General features: G+C 32.0%; 2 protein-coding genes across 7 annotated transcripts in view; one reads left to right on the top strand and one right to left on the bottom strand.

Annotated features, from left to right (window-relative positions):
* Positions 1–577: 577 nt before the first annotated feature.
* Positions 578–4360, bottom strand: LOC140047897 (threonine synthase-like 2). Of its 3 annotated transcripts, none has more exons than XM_072092926.1 (9): positions 4322–4360; positions 3721–3956; positions 3267–3461; positions 2908–3060; positions 2341–2559; positions 2029–2174; positions 1650–1781; positions 1210–1349; positions 578–868 (listed from the first exon to the last, which is right to left on the bottom strand). In XM_072092926.1, the coding sequence occupies exons 2-9, from the start codon at positions 3944–3946 to the stop codon at positions 646–648; spliced, it is 1434 nt and encodes a 477-aa protein (XP_071949027.1). In that variant the 5' UTR covers positions 3947–3956; positions 4322–4360; the 3' UTR covers positions 578–645. The 3 variants fall into 3 exon arrangements, with proteins under 3 accessions (XP_071949027.1, XP_071949026.1, XP_071949028.1); XM_072092925.1 differs by lacking the exon at positions 4322–4360 and adding an exon at positions 4224–4310; XM_072092927.1 differs by lacking the exon at positions 4322–4360 and adding an exon at positions 4203–4219.
* Positions 4361–4950: 590 nt separating this feature from the next.
* Positions 4951–20458, top strand: part of LOC140046293 (alpha-adducin-like) — a 62306-nt gene continuing 46798 nt past the window's right edge. For all 4 annotated transcript variants that reach the window (XM_072090878.1, XM_072090877.1, XM_072090880.1 and 1 more), the window contains exons 1-2: positions 4951–5089; positions 11892–12145. In XM_072090878.1, the coding sequence (XP_071946979.1) occupies positions 11906–12145 (240 nt within the window). In that variant the 5' untranslated portion in view covers positions 4951–5089; positions 11892–11905. The remainder of the gene's footprint in view (positions 5090–11891; positions 12146–20458) is intronic.

Genomic DNA, 20458 nt, shown 5'->3' with positions numbered 1-20458 from the left:
TTTCTTTCTTCGTTTGGAACCATTTTAACAGAATTAATGTAATGAAATGTATAATTTGGAGTGGAGTTGTGGCTTGGTGGTTATGATGCTTGGCTACCAATACAAGGGTACTGGGTTCAAGACCTTTCATGTCAGGATTTTTTCTAAGGACAAAATTACAACTCCACTCCCAAAGACTTGTAATAAGACTGTGTCTGTGTAGATCATCTTGTGTATATGTTTGTCTTGTGAACAGGATTGCCACCTTTAAGAAGGATAGTGAATGAATTTTCTTATGGTTATCCTTGGCAATTTGCCTTAAAAAGAAAGGTTTTTAAAGATTCTTCCCACTTACCAATAATTGTCATTGTTTAATCAAATATAAGTATTGCTTGTACATAAAACCATATATAATGTACTGTTTAAATATTACATAAATGATTACATTAAATTTAATATACATCTACATATCTAAAATATTGCTTCTAAATTTAGCACAAATTACTGATTATATTGTTTAATATTTTCATTTTAAAAATTAAGTTTATCAAACAAACCAAACCATAAATATTTTTATAATAATGTTATGTTTTTATATAATAACGATAATGCTTTTGTTTTTTTTCAAAATTTAATCATACATTTTATCAGTTAGAAAATATTTTTCTATGATGTACATTTCTTTTTCTCGGTAATACTTATGATTCTGTCTCTTAACATACACTCCCAATCATCGGTTTTTGTCATCTTTGTATACTTGGTTGGCATTGTTTTTAAACCAGATATTTCTTTAGCAACAGAGGGTGTAAGACCAGCTTTTAGAACAGTTTCAGGAAACTTTGCAGGTGATGCACTGGCTATACAAACCGATTTCGGTCTCTCTTTTTCACTGAAAAATAAAACAAACATTCAGGGGAAAATGGCAAAAGGTTTCCTACTTTCTAGGATTTTTATCAGATAATCTATATTTGTTTTTCTTGTAACATGACCACAGTGCTGATTTTGCCATTTTTAACTGTAAAACCGTATCAGTAAGTAGAAACCATTTTCATTAAAGGGGGATTCTGGGTTTAAAATTGCTTTTAAATATTGTATTATAATAATATAGCCATGTCAGAATGAAGAAGTAATAACGAGAAATTAAAAAAATTTAATTTCATATACATTTTAGGGTAAATTCATGGAAAGTCTGTTTTCCAGCAGCTTAGGGTTTTAACTGTTACAACCTACCTGTTGCTGTTACGATAATAATAGGCCACTGCTACTGCTGTGTGTGGACACAATAGGTAGTTGTTTTCCTGCCAACAATTAGTCATTGTTTTCAATGTTGTGTCATCATCAACAACACCTGAACTTACAACTTCTTGAATCTTAAAAGGAATTTTATTTTCAAGAAGAGAGCTTAAGAATAACATGTGATACTGATGAGATAATTTTATGGATGTATTGAATCGGTTGCAGGCAACAAGGATAAGTGCTGCTTACCTGGAAAAACCAACAATAGTCTGTGGTCCACCATGGATGAACCCTCTACAATAATGGACTATTCCGGTGGCAATATACCACCATCATCTATTTGCTTACTTATCTTAAATGAGCCCCATGTCCCACGACAATTTCAGCTGAGTAACTAATATTAACTTTATATTAACTTTGAAAAAAGATTTTACCTTACAAAGAAGATCTTGTGGAATCGCTGTTGTACTAGGTGTACTAGATTCAAACTGTACAAGTATCTTTGATACAAGGTTACAGTCTCCGTCAGAAAACAGCCATAAAATACGCTCAATATTGTAGGCGATCTATAGGTATAAAATATATAATATATCAAAATTGCTGTGCAGACACAAAATTGATCTGCAATTTTCTTACAGTTTTATTAACTCTGGGAAAAGCTAGTAGCGTTCATTAGAAGTCTAAACTCTTATTCTATAGCTTAGGTATTTCAAAAACAGAATAGGCAAAATGGAATCTAACTTGCACCTAGAATTGTTGAAATCATAATTGTAACATAGGACTTTTGTTTTTAATTTCAAATAATCACCATACCTGAATATTCATTGCAGGTGATATTGTTTCTTTCAGACCAGAAATGGAATAATCTCCAGTTGAAAATGCTCGATGAACAATGTCATTTTTATTAACAGCACATACTAGACGCAGAGGAAGACCCATTTTGACAGCCAAACAACCAGCTGAGAAAATAAAAAATGTTATTGATCACATTGATTGAAAGTTGTTAATCACTGGTTGTTGGTTATAACATGTAAGTAACATATTATCTTCCGGAGTTGTAGCTGTACATGAATGGTCATGCAGACTCAATTTCTTTTAACTGGAGAAGGTTTATAGTTACTGTACCTGTACAATTGCCAAGTGCTCCAGTAGGAATGATGACCTCAACAGGGTCACCTACCTTTGTGGCTTGTGAGAAGTATGCATAGAAGTAGTGTACTACCTGAACCATGACACGACCCCAGTTTATTGAGTTCATGGTACCAAGCTTGTGCTGATCTCGGAACTTAATATCCAGACAAACCTTCTTGATAGCGACATCCAGGTCGTCGGAACTGCCATCAACTGAAGAAAATATAATTTTTTTTTTTTTTTTTTTTTCAATTCAAAGTAACATTTATTTTCTTCAAAATAAAACAGTCAACAAATTGGTGTAAAGAAAGGTAATATGATTGAAGAAGGCATGATCAAAAAAGCAAAAAGCTTGTGACAGACATGCCTAAACAAAGATTAGATAAAAACAACACGGAAAAAGAAAAATTGAATATTATTATCATATTTAATGCTTAATTATGGTACTGATATGACACATATGGGCACATCAAATTTATTTGTCACATAAAGTTTGATAGTGCAGAAAGAGCTTTACACTTTGAATTTTCAGAGATCTTAAATACATTTTTTTATAATTACCAGAGAAGACATGAACGTTTTCTTTGATTACTGTTGTCATTTGAAGCTCTTGAATCTCAGTGCAATGACCATGAGGTAGAAGTACAACGATATCAATCCAGTTACTGTCACAAACGCCATGAATGGCAGCACTGCCTGTATCTCCGGATGTACCTAAAAATTGGTAATTGATTGTTGCTTGCAAAGAAAATATCTTGTGAAATTGCAATAATATTCTACTGTTTAAATGCAACCCATGTACAGCCTGATGTCCTTGAACAAAGGTGTTACTTTGCTTTTCATAACAAATATATCAAGCTACATAATTTAAAATAACTTTAACAAACTGGAAATTTCTTGATATCCTTGTTAAAACTCACCAACTACAAGAGTCACATGTTTTTTCTTTTTTGAAAGAAAATAATCCATAAACTGGCCAACAAATGAAATTGCAATGTCTTTGAATGCAAGTGTTTTGCCATGAAACAGCTCCAGCACATTCAGACCATTCTTTAACTCTGCAAGCTTCACTACATCCTCTAAACTCAGTTTTTCAAGTGCCTTACTGAACAAATCTAAATAAAATGATAAATACAGTACCAACAATAAAGAAACTGTAATTGCATGGAACACTCGTGACATATTGATTCAATTCTTTGCAACATTATTTATCTCATAAATATCTTTAAATGTTCAGGGAAGAAAGTGATGATTTTAGGTTTAGTGAATGATGAAACACAGAAACATAATAAAAGTAGTCTCTGTCTGATGCAGAAAATACATTGGTTTTATGTTCTTAAGATTTTGAACTTAAAACCAAACACTACCTCATACCTTGAAGATCAGTTTCAGGAATCTCATCTTTACTGATAAACATTGGTATGATTCGCTTCAAAAGACCAACATACGATAAGCTGGACATCTCTTGTAATTCTTGTTGAGATAAATGAGGAATATTTTGAGGCATGAGAATCCCTCCGTCTGCAACATATCCAGGGCTGAATATTGCTTCCTCAAACGTCAAATTAGTCACACCTCCTCTGGTACTTTGGTACTTCATTTTTCTTTATCTAAAAACAAAACAAAAATATTTATTAAATATTTATCTCATGAAATATTTAATATGATAAAAAGGCATTTAGATACTCTCTATAATAGGTCTAGGTGTAGTTAGGCCTACCTATATTTGTACTGACTACATCTTGCTGCACAGCAGTAGGGCAGAGATCAAGGCGGCGGTCAAGGGAATTTAATATAAAGGCCTAGCTAGGGCCTAGTAGTGTCTGAAGCGTATGAAAATCAATATGCTTCCTTACTATACTAAACAATACACTCACTGCTTGAGCTGCTGAGTATCAAATATAATGTATGAGGTGTAATATCACTATAATGAGTATTGGAGGCCTAGTAGTTGATGAGTTTTTTCTGATTTTACCTTATAATTATAGAGGCCTAGGATACAGGCCGCTACACAATATAATAGGATGCTCTTTGATCATCATCAGTATTGAATTCATAAGTTGTCGTGTTTACATATTGGATGCAGCGATGCATGACTAACTTTCCCAGGGTTTAAAAAAACTATACATTCGTTCGGGAACCAGGTTACGATTTATTTATTAGGATGATGAATATTCCTTAAACAAAATTAATGAGGGAAAAATATTATTCTAGATCCTTTCAATATTTAAAAAAATAATTTGAATAAATAATTTGATACTAAAAAGTCTCAAGTAGTAGATAGCTAGCTCGACACTAAATATTTTTAGACGACCGCCCTCTTTTAAAGCCCCACTCAATGTATCGATTAAATGCCAGGCATTCATTCAATATCACTCTGGTCATGTGTATGTATCATATCGAATTTTTAGATTAGTTACATTGTTACAGTTTATTCTGATGGTTGTTTATTTAAAATACAATATAGAGTTTATAAAAAAGGCAAATAAAGTTTGATTTTATGAAGTATATATGGTATTGAAATGAAAATTATATAATCAGCAGAGGGAGGGAAATTTTAAAACCAACCAACCGTAACAGTAATCAGTCAACTCAAAGTTGCTATTTACACACCGGTGTGCATTGGAAAAGCGAACCGCCGCGCCTTGTATGTTGCAGCCAAGTGGATATAATTTTGAATTCAAATTTTATTAAATTTAGGAGCCAAGACGGACATTTTAAACTAACACTTCTAATAAAAAGGGTGAGTGTGTTTTTATCAGAGACAGCGTTTTTATTGGTGTCATCCTTTCATCTTTTTTAAGGTGTTGATCTCTTGATATTTTGAACGGATTTTCAAAAGATGATTGCTCAGCGCAGATGATAATCTTGCAAAACCAAATGGTTGTGTTAGCCTACAATATGTGCAGTGAAAAGAATACATTGTATTTTTTCTATTAAAAAAATAGTCATTATTGAGAACAAGTTTAGTTTTAGGCACTACACAAAAATGTTTATTTATCATATAGAGGTATACAGTATGCCATAGGGTAAGTTAATAATTATGAAGAATTCGTTTAAAATGTGAATTTAGTCTGGTCTGTTTTTAAACTAAGTCACTGTACTACTACTGTAACACTGAGAGAGAGGAGTGTTGGGATGGTTTGTACCTGGTCCATGCCATACCTGCAAGACTAGAGGTCCAGATTCTCTCATTTAAATTAGAAAGTTTTTTTAATAAAACATGCATTTGTTTTTCATTAATAAATACAGTATTTGAGGAGAAATGCATTCTTTCATGATTTCATCAAATTAATAATTAACAATCCATTCTGTAAAATATTGTAATTCATGGAAATAATATGCCAAAGAGAAGAGTTACTAGATTCATATTAAATTGTTGTAAGATTAAATTATTTATCAGTTGTTAATTTGTCATAACTGTTGATATAATTCGGAGTAGGCAACTTGTGATGTGTGAAATTCTTAATTTAATGATTGACATATTTAGGTCAGTAGAGCACAGGTGAGTGAGCTACTGTAACTTTTTATTGTTGAATAACTACGATAAAATTAAGAATTATCCAACAATTTACTGACAAAAGTTTATTTGAAGATGGCATACTATATACCTTCAATACTTACCGGTAGGTATCATTGCAAAAAAAATGTAAATTTCTTTTATTTGAAATTAAGATCACCATTCTACTATGAGTGACGATAGGCATTTAATTAATATATATTGTTTTTCCAACTAAAGACCGCTATACTCTATACTCCCTTAAAACTTACAAGCATGGTCTCTCTGTAAAAACTAACCATGTTGCTAAAAAGTCCCACTTCAAATGTGCGACTCATGTAAGACAATCATGGTTAAATTTTGGTAAATTTACGGTAAAAATATTTCATGAAAATATCCAAGTGCAAACTATGGTCAAATCTTCCGATGACATTGGGTAAAGTTACCATGGTTAAATTTACCATTTTTCAAGTCCAGTGCGAACAAGGCTTTAGACTTTACAGTGTGTACAGTATACCTAATAGTAAATCGAGCCATACACACTTTTGATTGAGGTCAGAGTTCACTCGCTGCTGGGCACCTTGTTGAAGGTGACAAGCGCAGCTTTATTATTATCTGATGTTTTGTTTTTTTAATGACCTTTAACCTGTTATTTTCTTTGTAAGATCAGTCTTCGGGCAATAATGTCACGCTGATTTTTGGTAAGGGTGAGCATAGTGTCATATTTGAGTTGCTATAGCAACAATCATGGTTGACCTTCAGTGTGTCAACATACTGTGCTAAAACAATATGTTCTGCTCTAACCGATTTATATTATAAATCTTATTGTCTACAACAACTAGATTATATTAGACATAAAAAAATGACAATTTTTTATCATAGCAATTTCTTATGAAGATGCTGCATTTGTGATAACTTTGTTAGTCATAGTCATGTAGTAAGAAAGATGATGGTCCTTAATAATACCCATATCATATCAAGAACATTTGGATCGTTTCAGAGAACTGCCATCATACTCTTATATCCCTGTACTAGCTGTATGTTATTTTGGCAGCTCTATATGCACTGTGTTGTAACTATAATTCCACAGTACGAAATAGTTGTCTAGACTCCAATACATTGTTGCCAGGTATCGTGTTAAGTAATGCAATACTTAGTTCTTATTTTCACCTGACGACTTTGTCATCAATGGTGTTCAGCTTAGCTGGAGTTAAGATCACCTTTGTCGTCATTACACCAGTTCTGCTTTTTACTTTTTTCACTTTTTTCACTTGGTTTAAGTGACTTTTTGATAATTCAATATATTAAGGAGCTTCTGGTCATTTATAATTTATTGTAGGGAAGGTGGAATGAAGCACATTCTCACCCTATTTCTTGAGATGGTTACTTTGACGACTCATCACTACACAGGTCATAGGCCGTCATAGATCGAAAGCTCCCTATTAAACAATAGGACTACGGCACAAACAAAACATTTCACTGTTCAAATTCCTACTGTACAGAACTTAAATAAAATACCAGTATGCAATCTTAAATGCCTCGCTAAGAATACTGTACCTTGTTTTTCAATTTCAAATATATTTTAATAAAAAAAAATGTATTAACATTTTCAAAGTTTGCAGTAATTTTTAACGATGTTATGACGTTTGAGAGACTGCTGTTTGTACAGTCAGCAATTTATAATACCAGCACGAAGAAAGATATAAGATGCAAGGCAATTTGAATACATTTTAATAATCACTATACATTGTAATGTACAAATGACTCACATCATGTATCCTGCTGTAAATAAATAAAATAAATAATTTAGGTATTTGTATAGCGCCAGAATCAACTAAACCGAAGTAAAAATGAAAGGCGCTTATATTGGATGTTAAAAAGATGCGTTTTAAGTTCTTTTTTAAAAATAGCAATAGAAGTTAAAAGATTAAAATGACGAGGGAGAGAATTCCAGAAGCAGCAGAGAACATAAAAGACCTTTGTCCATATGATTTGGTGTTAATTCTAGGAACAAATAGTAGGTTTTGATCAGCCGAACGAAAACAAGCAAGAGGGGTGTAGGTGGGAAGAAGATCAAGGATATAAGTAGGTTGTTTAAGAAGTAGCGCTTTAAATGTTAGTAAAAGGATCTTATATTTTATACGGGAGTCAATAGGTAGCCAATGGAGGTTATATAAAATAGGAGATATGTGTGAAGATGTAGATCAGAATAGTAATTTTTCATGAGCTTTATTGTATTGTAGTAGTAGGCCTGTGTACCAGTAGCTACAGTATGACAATGTACAGTACAGTACAATTGATTTATTGCTTTAGCCCGAGTAGCAGACGATAAAATATCTGTGCAGTTTGTTTGCCAAATACGAATTGTATTGATTTCTTGTGGAAGGCCACAATACCCATTCATGGTTTATCTTTGAATACATGGGTTACAGTATACTGTACACCTGTAACATACAGGGTAGCCATAGTAATTTGTATAGTAAGGGTGAAGGAAGGTTCTATTTTATAATAGGGGTTTTATAAAGTCATTATAGTGTACCACCTGTACAGTGTTTACTGTTCTGTGCACTAGTAACATGCTGTACAGGTATATATAGTTTGTACAGTATGGGTGAAGGAAGGTTCTATTTTATAATAGGGGTTTTATAAAGTCGTTATAGTGTACCTGTACAGTGTTACTGTTCTGTGCACTAGTAACATGCTGTACAGGTATATATAGTTTGTACAGTATGGGTAAAGGATGGTTCCATTTTATAATAGGGGTTTTATAAAGTCTTATGACTGAGATAAGTTTATTACTTCTAAACCAGATCCTAACAAAATTAAGAAGAAAATATTAGTTAAAATGTATGTTAAATAAAATATGCACTACTTTTTGGTTGAATAAATGTTACGAAATGAATGAAATACGAAACGAATTATGGGGGTCCATGTGATATTAATATTGGTTCATGCAGTACAAGCAGGGAGACTGCAGTACAAGCAGGGAGACTGCAGTACAAGCAGAGAGACTGCAGTACAAGCAGAGAGACTGCAGTACAAGCAGGGAGACTGCAGTACAAGCAGAGAGACTGCAGTACAAGCAGGGAGACTGCAGTACAAGCAGGGAGACTGCAGTACAAGCAGGGAGACTGCAGTACAAGCAGGGAGACTGCAGTACAAGCAGGGAGACTGCAGTACAAGCAGGGAGACTGCAGTACAAATACTGTATTAGCAAGAGTACAGTAAACTGTAAAATAAGCCATTATCTCATATCACCTGTAGTATTATAATTGGTGTTTTATAAATCCATTATTATAATACTTGGAATACGTTCAAGTCTGAATTCAGTTTGCTAAATATGCATACTGTACTACAGTACTACTGTACTGTCTGTAGTATAGGAATGCTAAACTACAAACTTATTTTTTTCACTGTTACTGTATGATTGTATCATTATTAATAATCTGTGTTTTCATAAGATGCTTAATTGAATTGCATTTAGCCAGTGAATAATGAATTAATCTGTTGTGAAATTTAGAATAATAAATGAGCATCATTAGTTATTCATATATTGATCTGTATTTGAATCCATTTATTCAGTCAATGCATACATACATAATATTATAAAATGGTGTGTGTGTGGTATTAATGGGGAATTACCACATCAATACTATATGATTCATACTGTTTTCTTATAAACCACAAATAGACTATATAATCTCAAAACTGACCACAAAATATGATAAAAATTGATATATAGAACAAAAAAAACAGATAGTGATGTACTGTGATACTAAACACTAAAAGAGTCGTACGCTAGTCCCGAACATGGGTGTGAACAGGGCTTTAAACTTACAGATTTAATAGAGATATCATTACAGTAGATAGATAGTCAATACCTAAATTTCAAAACAACAGATGAATATACAGAATATCATCGGCATATTTTCAGGGGTGGGAAAGGCTAGACTGGGGGAACCCCCAGCAAAACATGACTCTTTTAAGCATGATCTTAAAAACAAGCAGAGAATTTCAAATCATGGACTCTGTACTGTAGATGTTATTATTGATTAGTACACCTTAGCCAAAGCAGTAGCATTACGTGCCTTGACAAAGTTAAACGTGATGTACAGCTTTAAAATCATAAAAAATATAACCATGACATGCATTTTAAACCACCATGATTGATTTACACCTCGGCTATATCGTGCTGTTAAAGTTAATTTAATTTAATAAATGAACAAGGTTCCATATTGTATTATATTTTAACTATAAGTTGTAAGCCTTTATATTTATTTATTTTATATTGATTGTTAAATGTTATAACTTGACAAATTGCCAGCAATATCAATGTATTGTAGATTTAGTATTATATAATTTAAGGTCAGTAGCATATAGATATGATGATTGACAGGCATGTCAGTCAACAGCTTGTTTTCATGCAGCGCACATGTCAGTACATTAATGTTAATAGTCTTTACAGCATTTCCAACAAATGTGATGCCCAAAGCTGGAATTCAACTGGTTACAAATTCCCAGAATGCATTTTATATACAAACATTTTATGTACAAACATATTTTGAACATGGTAATGTAATTCAAACAAATTTTATTTTCATCTATTTACAGTAAGCTCAAGTTTATATGAATAAAATTTATGGTTTATAAACCCTTTTGATATTTTCTGAAATTTTTGCTAATTAACAGTTCAGCAACAAGTGTAAAACCACTGAACTTGCACTTCAAATTCTGTGTATACTATCAAACTAGTTTGACAAAAAAGTTTGATGTGCTCAAAATTGGCAGTGATATGCCCAAATATGGTAGTGATATGACATCATCATGTCCATATGGGGCATATCACATTTTGTTGTCATTTACAGTTTGATACTGTGTAGATAGAGCTTTAGTAATATTCATATGAAAATTCCTATTTTGTCTTGTAATTTGTATCTGTGTACAACAATAACATTCTCAGTAGACCTTTGGATTGTAATAAATAAAGCCTCCCTAGAATTTTCATTTTGTCGTGTATTACTCCCTAGACAAGAGATGGTTATGAGTCATCAATGGCGGGCTTTCGTTTCATTCTTTACCACCAACAGGAAATTATGTCAATAGACACTGTTGACAGTTTTTAGCGTTCTGTTTACACTTCCATTGTTATGTGTATTACCGTTTGTCTGCACATGTACTTGCACCGTACAGGTTATAACCGGCAACAAACAATAGTTGAATGTACTGTACTTACTGTAGTTGCTGGATTTTTTCACTGTTCCACTTGTGTAAAATTTATAAAGTAGATTATTACATTTTGCCTTAGAATTGCTGGAGACAAATTATTGGAATATAAAAGGTATAATTGTTCATTTTTATTGATTTTGTTATATATCTTGACTAGGTTTGATAGTAAAATTTGCTCTGATTAGATTCAGCTTTGTCGAGTTGTCTCTGATACAAAGTTCACTTTGGTACAAACTTTAAGTATAGTACGTTTACAGATAATTATGATGATGAATTAAATACAGTACTACAAGTAAGCAGTTGTATTTTGTAAACTCATAGATATACTGTAATTTATATGGTAAACTGCATCACTGTACTAAAGTATGTGTACAGTATAGTTCTTGTTTAGCTCTCAATTCTAAATTGTGATTACAAAAATATAAAAAAAAATAGAATGTCTTTAATTTAAGTATTGTTGTTCAACAATGTGAATTTGATGTTTGTTTTGAACAAAAAGAGGTACAGTTACTCGGTTAATACATTTAATGGACAATGATTATTGATTCAAAAGATGGTAGGAAAATCCTGGACAAAGACATCATTGTCTCCAGGACAATAGGAAGAGTTGCTGGGGTGTGATCTGAAGTTAGCCAGGCTTTCAATAGTGAAATAGAAAATCATAAACAAAGTAGTACTGCTAGTAACTATAGTATTTACTCAAAAACATCGATCAATCGTTGCTACAGGTAGGTTTTATATTTAAATATGAATCCATTCAATGGTAAAATATAATGTGTTCTGGAATTCTTAATAAAACTGTTATACCATATTTCTCTAGGTTACTGAATTAAAATGGCTGACGTAGTACCAAATGATACGCAGGAGCCGATGGTGAATGGGGATGCAAAACAGGCAACACCGCCCCCACAGGAGGAACTTACGGAAATGGAGGTGCTGGAAAAAGAGAGCCAGAGACCAGCAAACATCAAAGCCGATATGAAAGACATGGAACGCAACAGGCGCGTTTCGTTGATCTTAAACAGTCAAGCTTTTCGCGAGGAATTGGAAGCGATAGTAGAAAGCCAGCTTAAGGTAAATACTGTTATCTTTCATGTGATCATAAATGACTGGTACATATTCTGCTTTCAGTCCTTTCCTATCTGCTGCTAGGAGGAACGAAAACAAAGTTATAATCCTCAGTCCTGTCCTTTGAGATTGTCGAAAATTCATTGTGTGACACCTTGCCTCCTAAACCTCCATAAAGCGTGCATGTACTGTACTTCATTGTTGAGATAATGTCACATACTCATAGAATAATTTTTGTTATTATAATTTAATATTAATCAAATTTATTCAAATTATTTATAAATTTTGAAGTGTGGGAAGAGGAAGTAAATGGTTCATGTAAGTGTTGGTTAAGTCATCAGTTGTAAAAGCCCATCCAAAAAACCGCAGTATGGGTGGGCTTAACTCCCAGCATGATGACTATGGTAGGGTAATTAAACTACAATGACTTTTTTTATAAAGCATACAGTAGGCTTGTATGTAAATAAAACTACATATGAAATGCATTTCACATTAGCTAATGTAGTCTAATGTGTAATGCCTGGGAAGAGTAAAATAATCATTAATGTGTTGTCTCATATAGTTAACATTACACTACATATATCTACATCTAACCAATATCCACAAGATCAACTGATATTAAAGACTATAGACTAAGACAGTGTATTAATGCACTGCTATACATCCATTTGTTGTAGTAAAAGTGTTAAAACACTTGCACGCCATATTGTGTAGGTTTAAAACTACACCAAGAGCACCTTTGTTATTAATTGTCTAGCCTACATAGCCAGTCTTTAGATAACAATGCATTGAAGTAGGCATTCAAATGTTAATCCTTATGTTTGTGTGGGCGTCGTTCAACCAATTTATTAGCATCCATGAATGTTAACCGTTTGAATAAATTATTTAACATATTTTGAAGCAACATTCACAATAATAATATAAGAAAGGTAAGTTTAAATAATTTGGAAAAAAATTATTTTTCTCCAATAAAAGAAAACTGATACTGGCCAATTTCTATCAAAGAAGAGCCCTATAACTCAAATACATAAACATTCATCCCTATCAAACAATGGTACATTCCATGAACCATGTCTCTATTCAATTTTGGATTCAAAATATTTTTAAAATATAATTGGCCTACTATATTTCTGAAGTATGTCATATACACCCATTTTCAAATTATTTAAATACAGTATTATGATTAAAAATTGTTGTGCTATTTTTATTTTATTGTTTAACGTTTATCATAATTTAACGGATGACATAATTTATCAATTCCTTGGTATAACAAAGGTGACAGGAAGTTGTATTAATTCAGTATAATAGAATAGGAAAATATAATTACTAATAGTGAGATCTATAGGATGATAACAGTCAATATAAGACAATCAACATTGGCAATACATATAGTATAGTATAGTATAGTACTGTACAGTTTATCAAAGAGGAAAGTCTAGAAATTAAATTAAAGTGGTTGAAAGGGCTTTGAATATTAATTATTCTAGTTAATTCTTAGTACTTTTATACATAAATTTAAGTACAAGATTAGTTAAACGAAGAGGCTTCTTAATAGTAGAGAACTGATTGGTCGGATTAGTGAATGTAGGATATTTCACTCGCCTACCTCTAACCCTGAACAACTGCATAAAGTGTTTGGGTGACACCCAAGCCTAAAGCTCTGTCTACACTATCAAACTTTATGTGACAAAAAATGTGATGTGCCCATAATATGGACTTAATGATGTCATATCACTATCAGATTTGGGCATACCCCTACCATATTTGGGCATATCTCTACCATATTTGAGCACATCACACCTTTTTGTCAAACTAGTAGTAGACAGAGCTTAATATTTACGAACTTCACATTGTATAGTACATGTTCTTACTTTGGACCAACAAGAACATAAAAGACATTTGTGTGATTTTAGTATGTAAACATGAATTGAAATCATTAGTTGTTACATTTTTCCACATTTTTAATTAGCACCCAATGTAATCATGGCAAGATTAAATACCAAAATCACAAGGGAACTCTATAAATACTTTTTATTTGTGAAAGTTACAAACCTTTATTGATGCACTAGGGTAATGCCCTATAGCTAGGTTTCGCATCATTTACCGCACAATGCACTTTTAATCTTTAAAAATACTGTGTGTATTTTTTTGTGCACTACCTGTTATTTAAATTACTTTTGATTGGTTTTTAATAAGGTTCATTGACATAATTTTGATATTAAAAATGAAAATTATGGAATTAATGGAAATACCTATTATCAGAATCATCCAGAAGGGTATTTCGTCCCCAGCTTATACCTCGACAAATTGACAATTTATTTTCTCTCCGAAGAAAGAAAGATACAAAAGATGAAAAAGAAGACACATTTAGAAATATAACATAAAGCATCTGTTTAATTTCAATCTAGAATTGTATTTAAAATTAACTGATGGAAATGACTCCTAAAATAACAAATTTAATTTGTATTATTATTCATTATTAATTATGCTACATTTAAATTCATTATTTAATTATCTATTTAATGATGAGATTGTTATCTTTCACAATTTTATTTGTATCTTTAAAGTCGTTATTATAACAATGTCTGTTTTATATCATTAATTAATAATAATAATAAAATCTTTATTTTTGCAAGGGAAAAAAAACTTCCACGAGGCTGTATAACATTGTAACAGTACACAAAGTATTGTAATAAAAATTAAAATCACGGTTAAAATAAATTTATCCATCTAACGATGAGATAAAACAATTGGTATATTCCACAACTGTTGGTGTACAGAGAATGTATATACATGATTTATTCATGGTACAATATATCCAGACTGCTTTAACAGTAGCTGATTACCAATCCCAACCTCTTTCAATCAGCCGTTGCTTTTGTTACTTCTTTACGCACTGATGAGCAGCAGTAGCCGCTCCTGTAAAATGACGATGGTCTTCATCGTTACATGCATATTCAAGATGATAATTTATTTCTGTCTTGCATGACTTATTTTAATAACGAGGAGTGCTTAGCTGAGTTCACTCGTCTACTTAGCATTGCACAATAATGATATTAAACAAACTGTGAGCACTGTGTTATATTCAGCCTGCATATTTTTTACATAGTGGACATTTGGTAGAAGTTATACAGTATTATCATTTTTGTATAGCTTCACTGTTAATATGAAAATATTATATTATTTATATATGGGTTCGCTTGTGACAATCCTGGTTTTTTGTTTCATTATATATTTTTATGTCTTCTGTTGTAATTATAATGAGCCAATATTGAATAAATCAAATAATGCAAATATACTGTACTTATTTAAACTCAAAGTAATTACAACAGTATTTAAAATTAAAGCTTTTTAAAATTGTAGCTTCGCTGTCAATATATTTAATTATGTCTCTAATACTGTACATACTTTTATTTTCTCAAACTCAACTCAAAGTATTTAAAATTTAAATTCAACCTCAAATAATATTTTAATAATTGAGTATAAAATCTTATTTAAACTGTAAATTTGATAAAGTATTGCATAAGGTTTATTGAAAATAGCGTGAGCGATGCATGATGGGAAGAAATTGGGGGCAATATATCACCACCAGAATATAAAGTTTTATTATACGGTGGCTCTATTGCTCTCAAACCCTTCCCATCATGCATTGTGCGGTGACGCTATTTGCGATAAACCTTATTCCAATACCTTTATATTATTTTTTATACGTTAAAATTTGTTGTCTTAAATTTTGCCAGCAGTAAAAGTACAATCTTAAAATTCTTTTAAAATATTTGATATCCTTTGCTACAGTACTTATTCATGATTAATATCAACAGCTTAATATGTCACTTTTTCCCTCTTGGGATTTTTAAGGATATTACAAATTAATAGATCTTTATTTATACCCAATCAAAATCTTTGATCTTGACATAATATGCCCTAAATGTAGATTAACATTTATTACTCAAGGCAAGAAAGTGTCCCTATGTTCATAATGATGTTTACACATCAGCCCATATAATCTGAATATTGTGTCTAAAATTTATGGAAGTATGATGAAATTGAAACGAGTAACGTTGTTTCAACCAATATTTTGGGGCTGTTGGGTGAGTATTTGACAGTGTACCTATGGTATGATAAGATTCAGATATTTATTAAATTAATTATTATTTAATAACTTATTAAAGTTTGGATACGATAAGAGAGCTTTGTGCTGGCCAGAGGTGGGCGGAAACACCCACCTTCCAAGTATTCTAATCACCCTAAAAGCTTCTTTAGTCTAGACCAGACTACAGTATATTCCCACAAGACACCTACCAAAAAATACTGTTATTTGTTTTCTTCACACACCCATCTCTATACTTCTCTGGAAAGATAAACCACTAAGACCCCATTTACACTTACGTTTGGGTCCAGGGCCGGTCCTGGGCCGGTTGCAAATATTTATCTTTTAGGCCGGCCCCAGAGCGTTTACACTAGCGACGCAGATTACTGGTCGTAAATAATTTTATCGGAAGTACCATTGCATGCTGGGATACGAAGTACAGTTTGTTTACATTTTTTCTCTCTCGATCGTCAATTCAACTCTCCGCGCGAACCGACCGTTTTATATTTATACTGTATTGTTGTTTTTTTGTCCCATTAAAAACAAAATGAACCCCACTGTTTTATATATAATATGGCTGTATTTTATGTATATGCGAAACAAGCGGAGGAATACTTTATTGAAAGAAGATGTCTGAAAATAAATTTAACTATATAAATGATGAAGAAAACAAATTGTCGCCCGAAAAGGAGGAAGGTATGTACTGAAAATGTCGGATCGTCATAACAACAACCTCATAAAAAGGTCAAACGTTGTTCACGGTTCACTGCGTAAGCCGACCCAAACGTAAAAGCCGCTCCTGAACCTACATGGAGAGGTGGCCCAGATCTGCGTCCGGCCCAGGGCCGGCCTAACTTTTTGGAGTATTTACACTTATCAATTGCCGACCCAGGGCCGGCCTAAATTGTAAGTGTAAATGGGGTCCTACTGTAGCCTAAATATTTCCCACCCCGTCAACATTTATTTCATGCCCTCCATCAAGTTGAATAAACCTGACCGGTGTGTCGTTACATCATAGCGTTTGACCACACACCTAGATCACTGCGTTGTGTTTGTGATAGATAGCTATATTGATTTTTCTCAAGTGTTTTGCTTTCTTTTCGTCACACGTTTTTCAAGAAATGCAAATAAGGAAAATAATAGATCATTAAACTACACTTATCTATGCTGGGATTGAGTAATTAGTTCAAATTAATAACAATCAGGACCAATGACATATGGTAATAACACTAGAAAAATATCACAATTCCATGTTAATTTAATTTCTCTGTGTTTGATACCGAACAAACACTAATTAAAGAGAAAGGCTTTTAATCACATCATTTAAAACAAATCTAAAAACCGTTTTTATGAAACTCAAGGTCTTTTAATAAGTTTTTTTGTAAACATTTGTATCGAGTACATTTATCATGCCAGGTTCAGCGAAGTTTACTTCATTCAGAATGATTACTATCTACTGTGTGTTACCTAGTTATCGAACAATATTTTAAGCAACTCGGTACATAAAATATCTGCAGCATTGCATTTCATGGACCTGCTAGTTAGTGTATGGCTAGAGTAAAACAAATAGTTTAGTTAATGACTGGAGTAGGTAAATATTAGCTAAGAAGAATAATATTTACATTTCATTATATTTCCTTGCAAAGGTGTGTGTGTGTTGATAGAAATTCATTGAATTCCATAAATATTAATATATGATTTTATAATGTTGGAATTTGATATGGTATTTTACCATGTTTTATTGGTACCATACAGCAATTTAAAGGGTGGGTGCAAATTGATAGGGTCAGTGGGTGTTGGAGCAACTATACTCACCGTAGGGTATTCATTTTAAATGATTAGATGGACACATCAAACTTTGATAGAAAACCGATCAGTTTAATTTAAATATTTGAATGTGTCAATATTGTAGTTATGCTGGTACTATTATTTAATACATATTGTTATTTTAGATGGATAAATAAAATCCGCTAGTTACTACATATACGACAATTGTATATTACAGTATATGTTATTTTGATCATTTGAACTTCGACCTTTACATTCATGTCTCATGGTTCTATGAAAATATTTATATTTCTTTTCATTGTTTTCAGCAAGACACTTGATTATGAACTTAAATCATTCTTAATTTTTAAATATTTTATTGTTTACTCTTCCTTGCACTTGTTGACACTTTACAGTTCGTTGACCTCCGTAGTATATTTGTACCATTTTATTATGTAATGTAATGATTCGTAAAATTCTTTTCACTTTTCTTGCCTCCGTCCTTCATCAATATAGGATTATTTTCAGGTTTGTGGTCATTTTCGATCAAATTTAAACTTTTATTTTCTTTTTCAATTTCTCTTCTCTCATACCCATAATGCACTGTGTCTGTCGATTGCAATTGCACTGTGTGGAATGAAAACAGAATGAGTGAATGTACTGTATTGATGTCCATACCACCTTTTTGTATACCATAGCATGCCTTCCATCTTGTTTTCATACATTTATAATTAAATTATAATATTATTGTTCATCTTGATCGGTTGGTAAGGTCATAGTTCAATACACAACATTTGATCAAAGGTTTTGGATTAGCTCTAAAGCTCTGTCTACACTATCAAACTTTATGTGATGTACCCATATATGGACATGATGATGTCATATCACTTCCATATTGGGGAATACCACTACCATATTTGGGCACATCACACTTTTTTTGTCAGACTAGTTTGATAGCGTAGACTCTAAAGCTTTTAAGCTCTGTCTACACTATCAAACTTTTTGTGTGACAAAAAATGTGATGTGCCCATATATGGACATGATGATGTCATATCACTTCCATATTGGGGAATACCACTACCATCACACTTTTTTTGTCGAATTAGTTTACTAGTGTAGACACAGCTTTAACTTAATTGCAGCTTTCAGTAACATTTACTTTTATTTAGCGCACGCATTTAGAAATGTTTCAAAGTACCTGTACATAACTGTATCTGTGTGAGCAAATCGGGTACACTTTTGGTTCTATTTTGTACACCTCAGTGATGTAGCCATGAGAAATAAAAATGGTCCGGTTTTCAAAAGAAATAGGAACAAACTTTCTTCAAGCCACTAAATTGTCTCCACAGAATAATCAAGAATCATATACAACTTTGTAATTGGTCCACTCTGAGGGGCTGCGCTTGCATACTGATTGAACTATGACCTTACATTTGACCTTTTATCCTTCCTAGTTATGTGGAGAGCTGGTGTTGGTGATGCTGCTAAAATATTTAATAATTTTCATACATTTTATTATACATCTCAATTATTATATTACATTTAAATTACATGTTAAACAATGTTGTGCTGTATGTTAATGTTTGTGATATCAACAGTTGACTTGAATTATGGTTTATACTTTACCACACATGATCCATATTATATAATAACCTTAAAATATATAGTAACTTAAATTACATTATTTAAAATTACATTTTATAAATATCATTCATAGTCTATTATAAATAATTTTTTTTTTTTTTTGAGTTTGCAATCAAAAATTGTTTGTACAAGCCATTTTTTAAAAAGATTATGTATTTTTACATTATTAATAATTCCTTTGGACTGTTGTTACATTTTCAAGTTTATTTATTTGTTATTATAACAAAAGATATAAAAAGAAGGTTTGTGAGCTTCCTGCTTTTTGTTAATTTTGAATATTCTACTAGCATTTAATGATTACGGTTTTTTAAATTGAGCAATTTAAAAAAATGGTTGTTACTCCTTACTTCCTATTGGCTGGCAGGCACTTTTATTATCAGACTTCATTAATGCATCTCCCAGGAATTCCATAAAATGTGCCCTACATTTTTCAACTTGGAAAGTTGGGTGAAGTATTACTAGGCTTACTGTACGTTCCTGAAATTATGATATCAAATCAACTGTAGTTGACAAGTGGCTGATTACCAACGCCCTATATGCGTATGTGAGGGGGGGGGGGGGGGGGGTGGATGTGAACCTTGGTTGATAGGTTAAATATAATGAAACCAAACTTAAAATTTCAATTTCTATTCTTTATTATTTCCATAAATAAAGGTTAACATTAAGCAAATAATAATTAGAATATATATTTTTTTTCCTATCTATAATTCTAGTCTGCACATGAAAAGGTAAATTATTTTGTAAAAGTCAAAAATCAATTTATATTTTATTTATTTATTTATTATAGCTTGTTGATGATGCATTTTAGAAATATTTTA

Source organism: Antedon mediterranea, chromosome 4 (assembly GCF_964355755.1).
Source record: "Antedon mediterranea chromosome 4, ecAntMedi1.1, whole genome shotgun sequence".
Classification (NCBI taxonomy): domain Eukaryota; kingdom Metazoa; phylum Echinodermata; class Crinoidea; order Comatulida; family Antedonidae; genus Antedon; species Antedon mediterranea.
The sequence above is the reverse complement of the archived record's forward strand: the minus strand, read 5'-3'. Positions and strand labels throughout refer to the sequence as shown.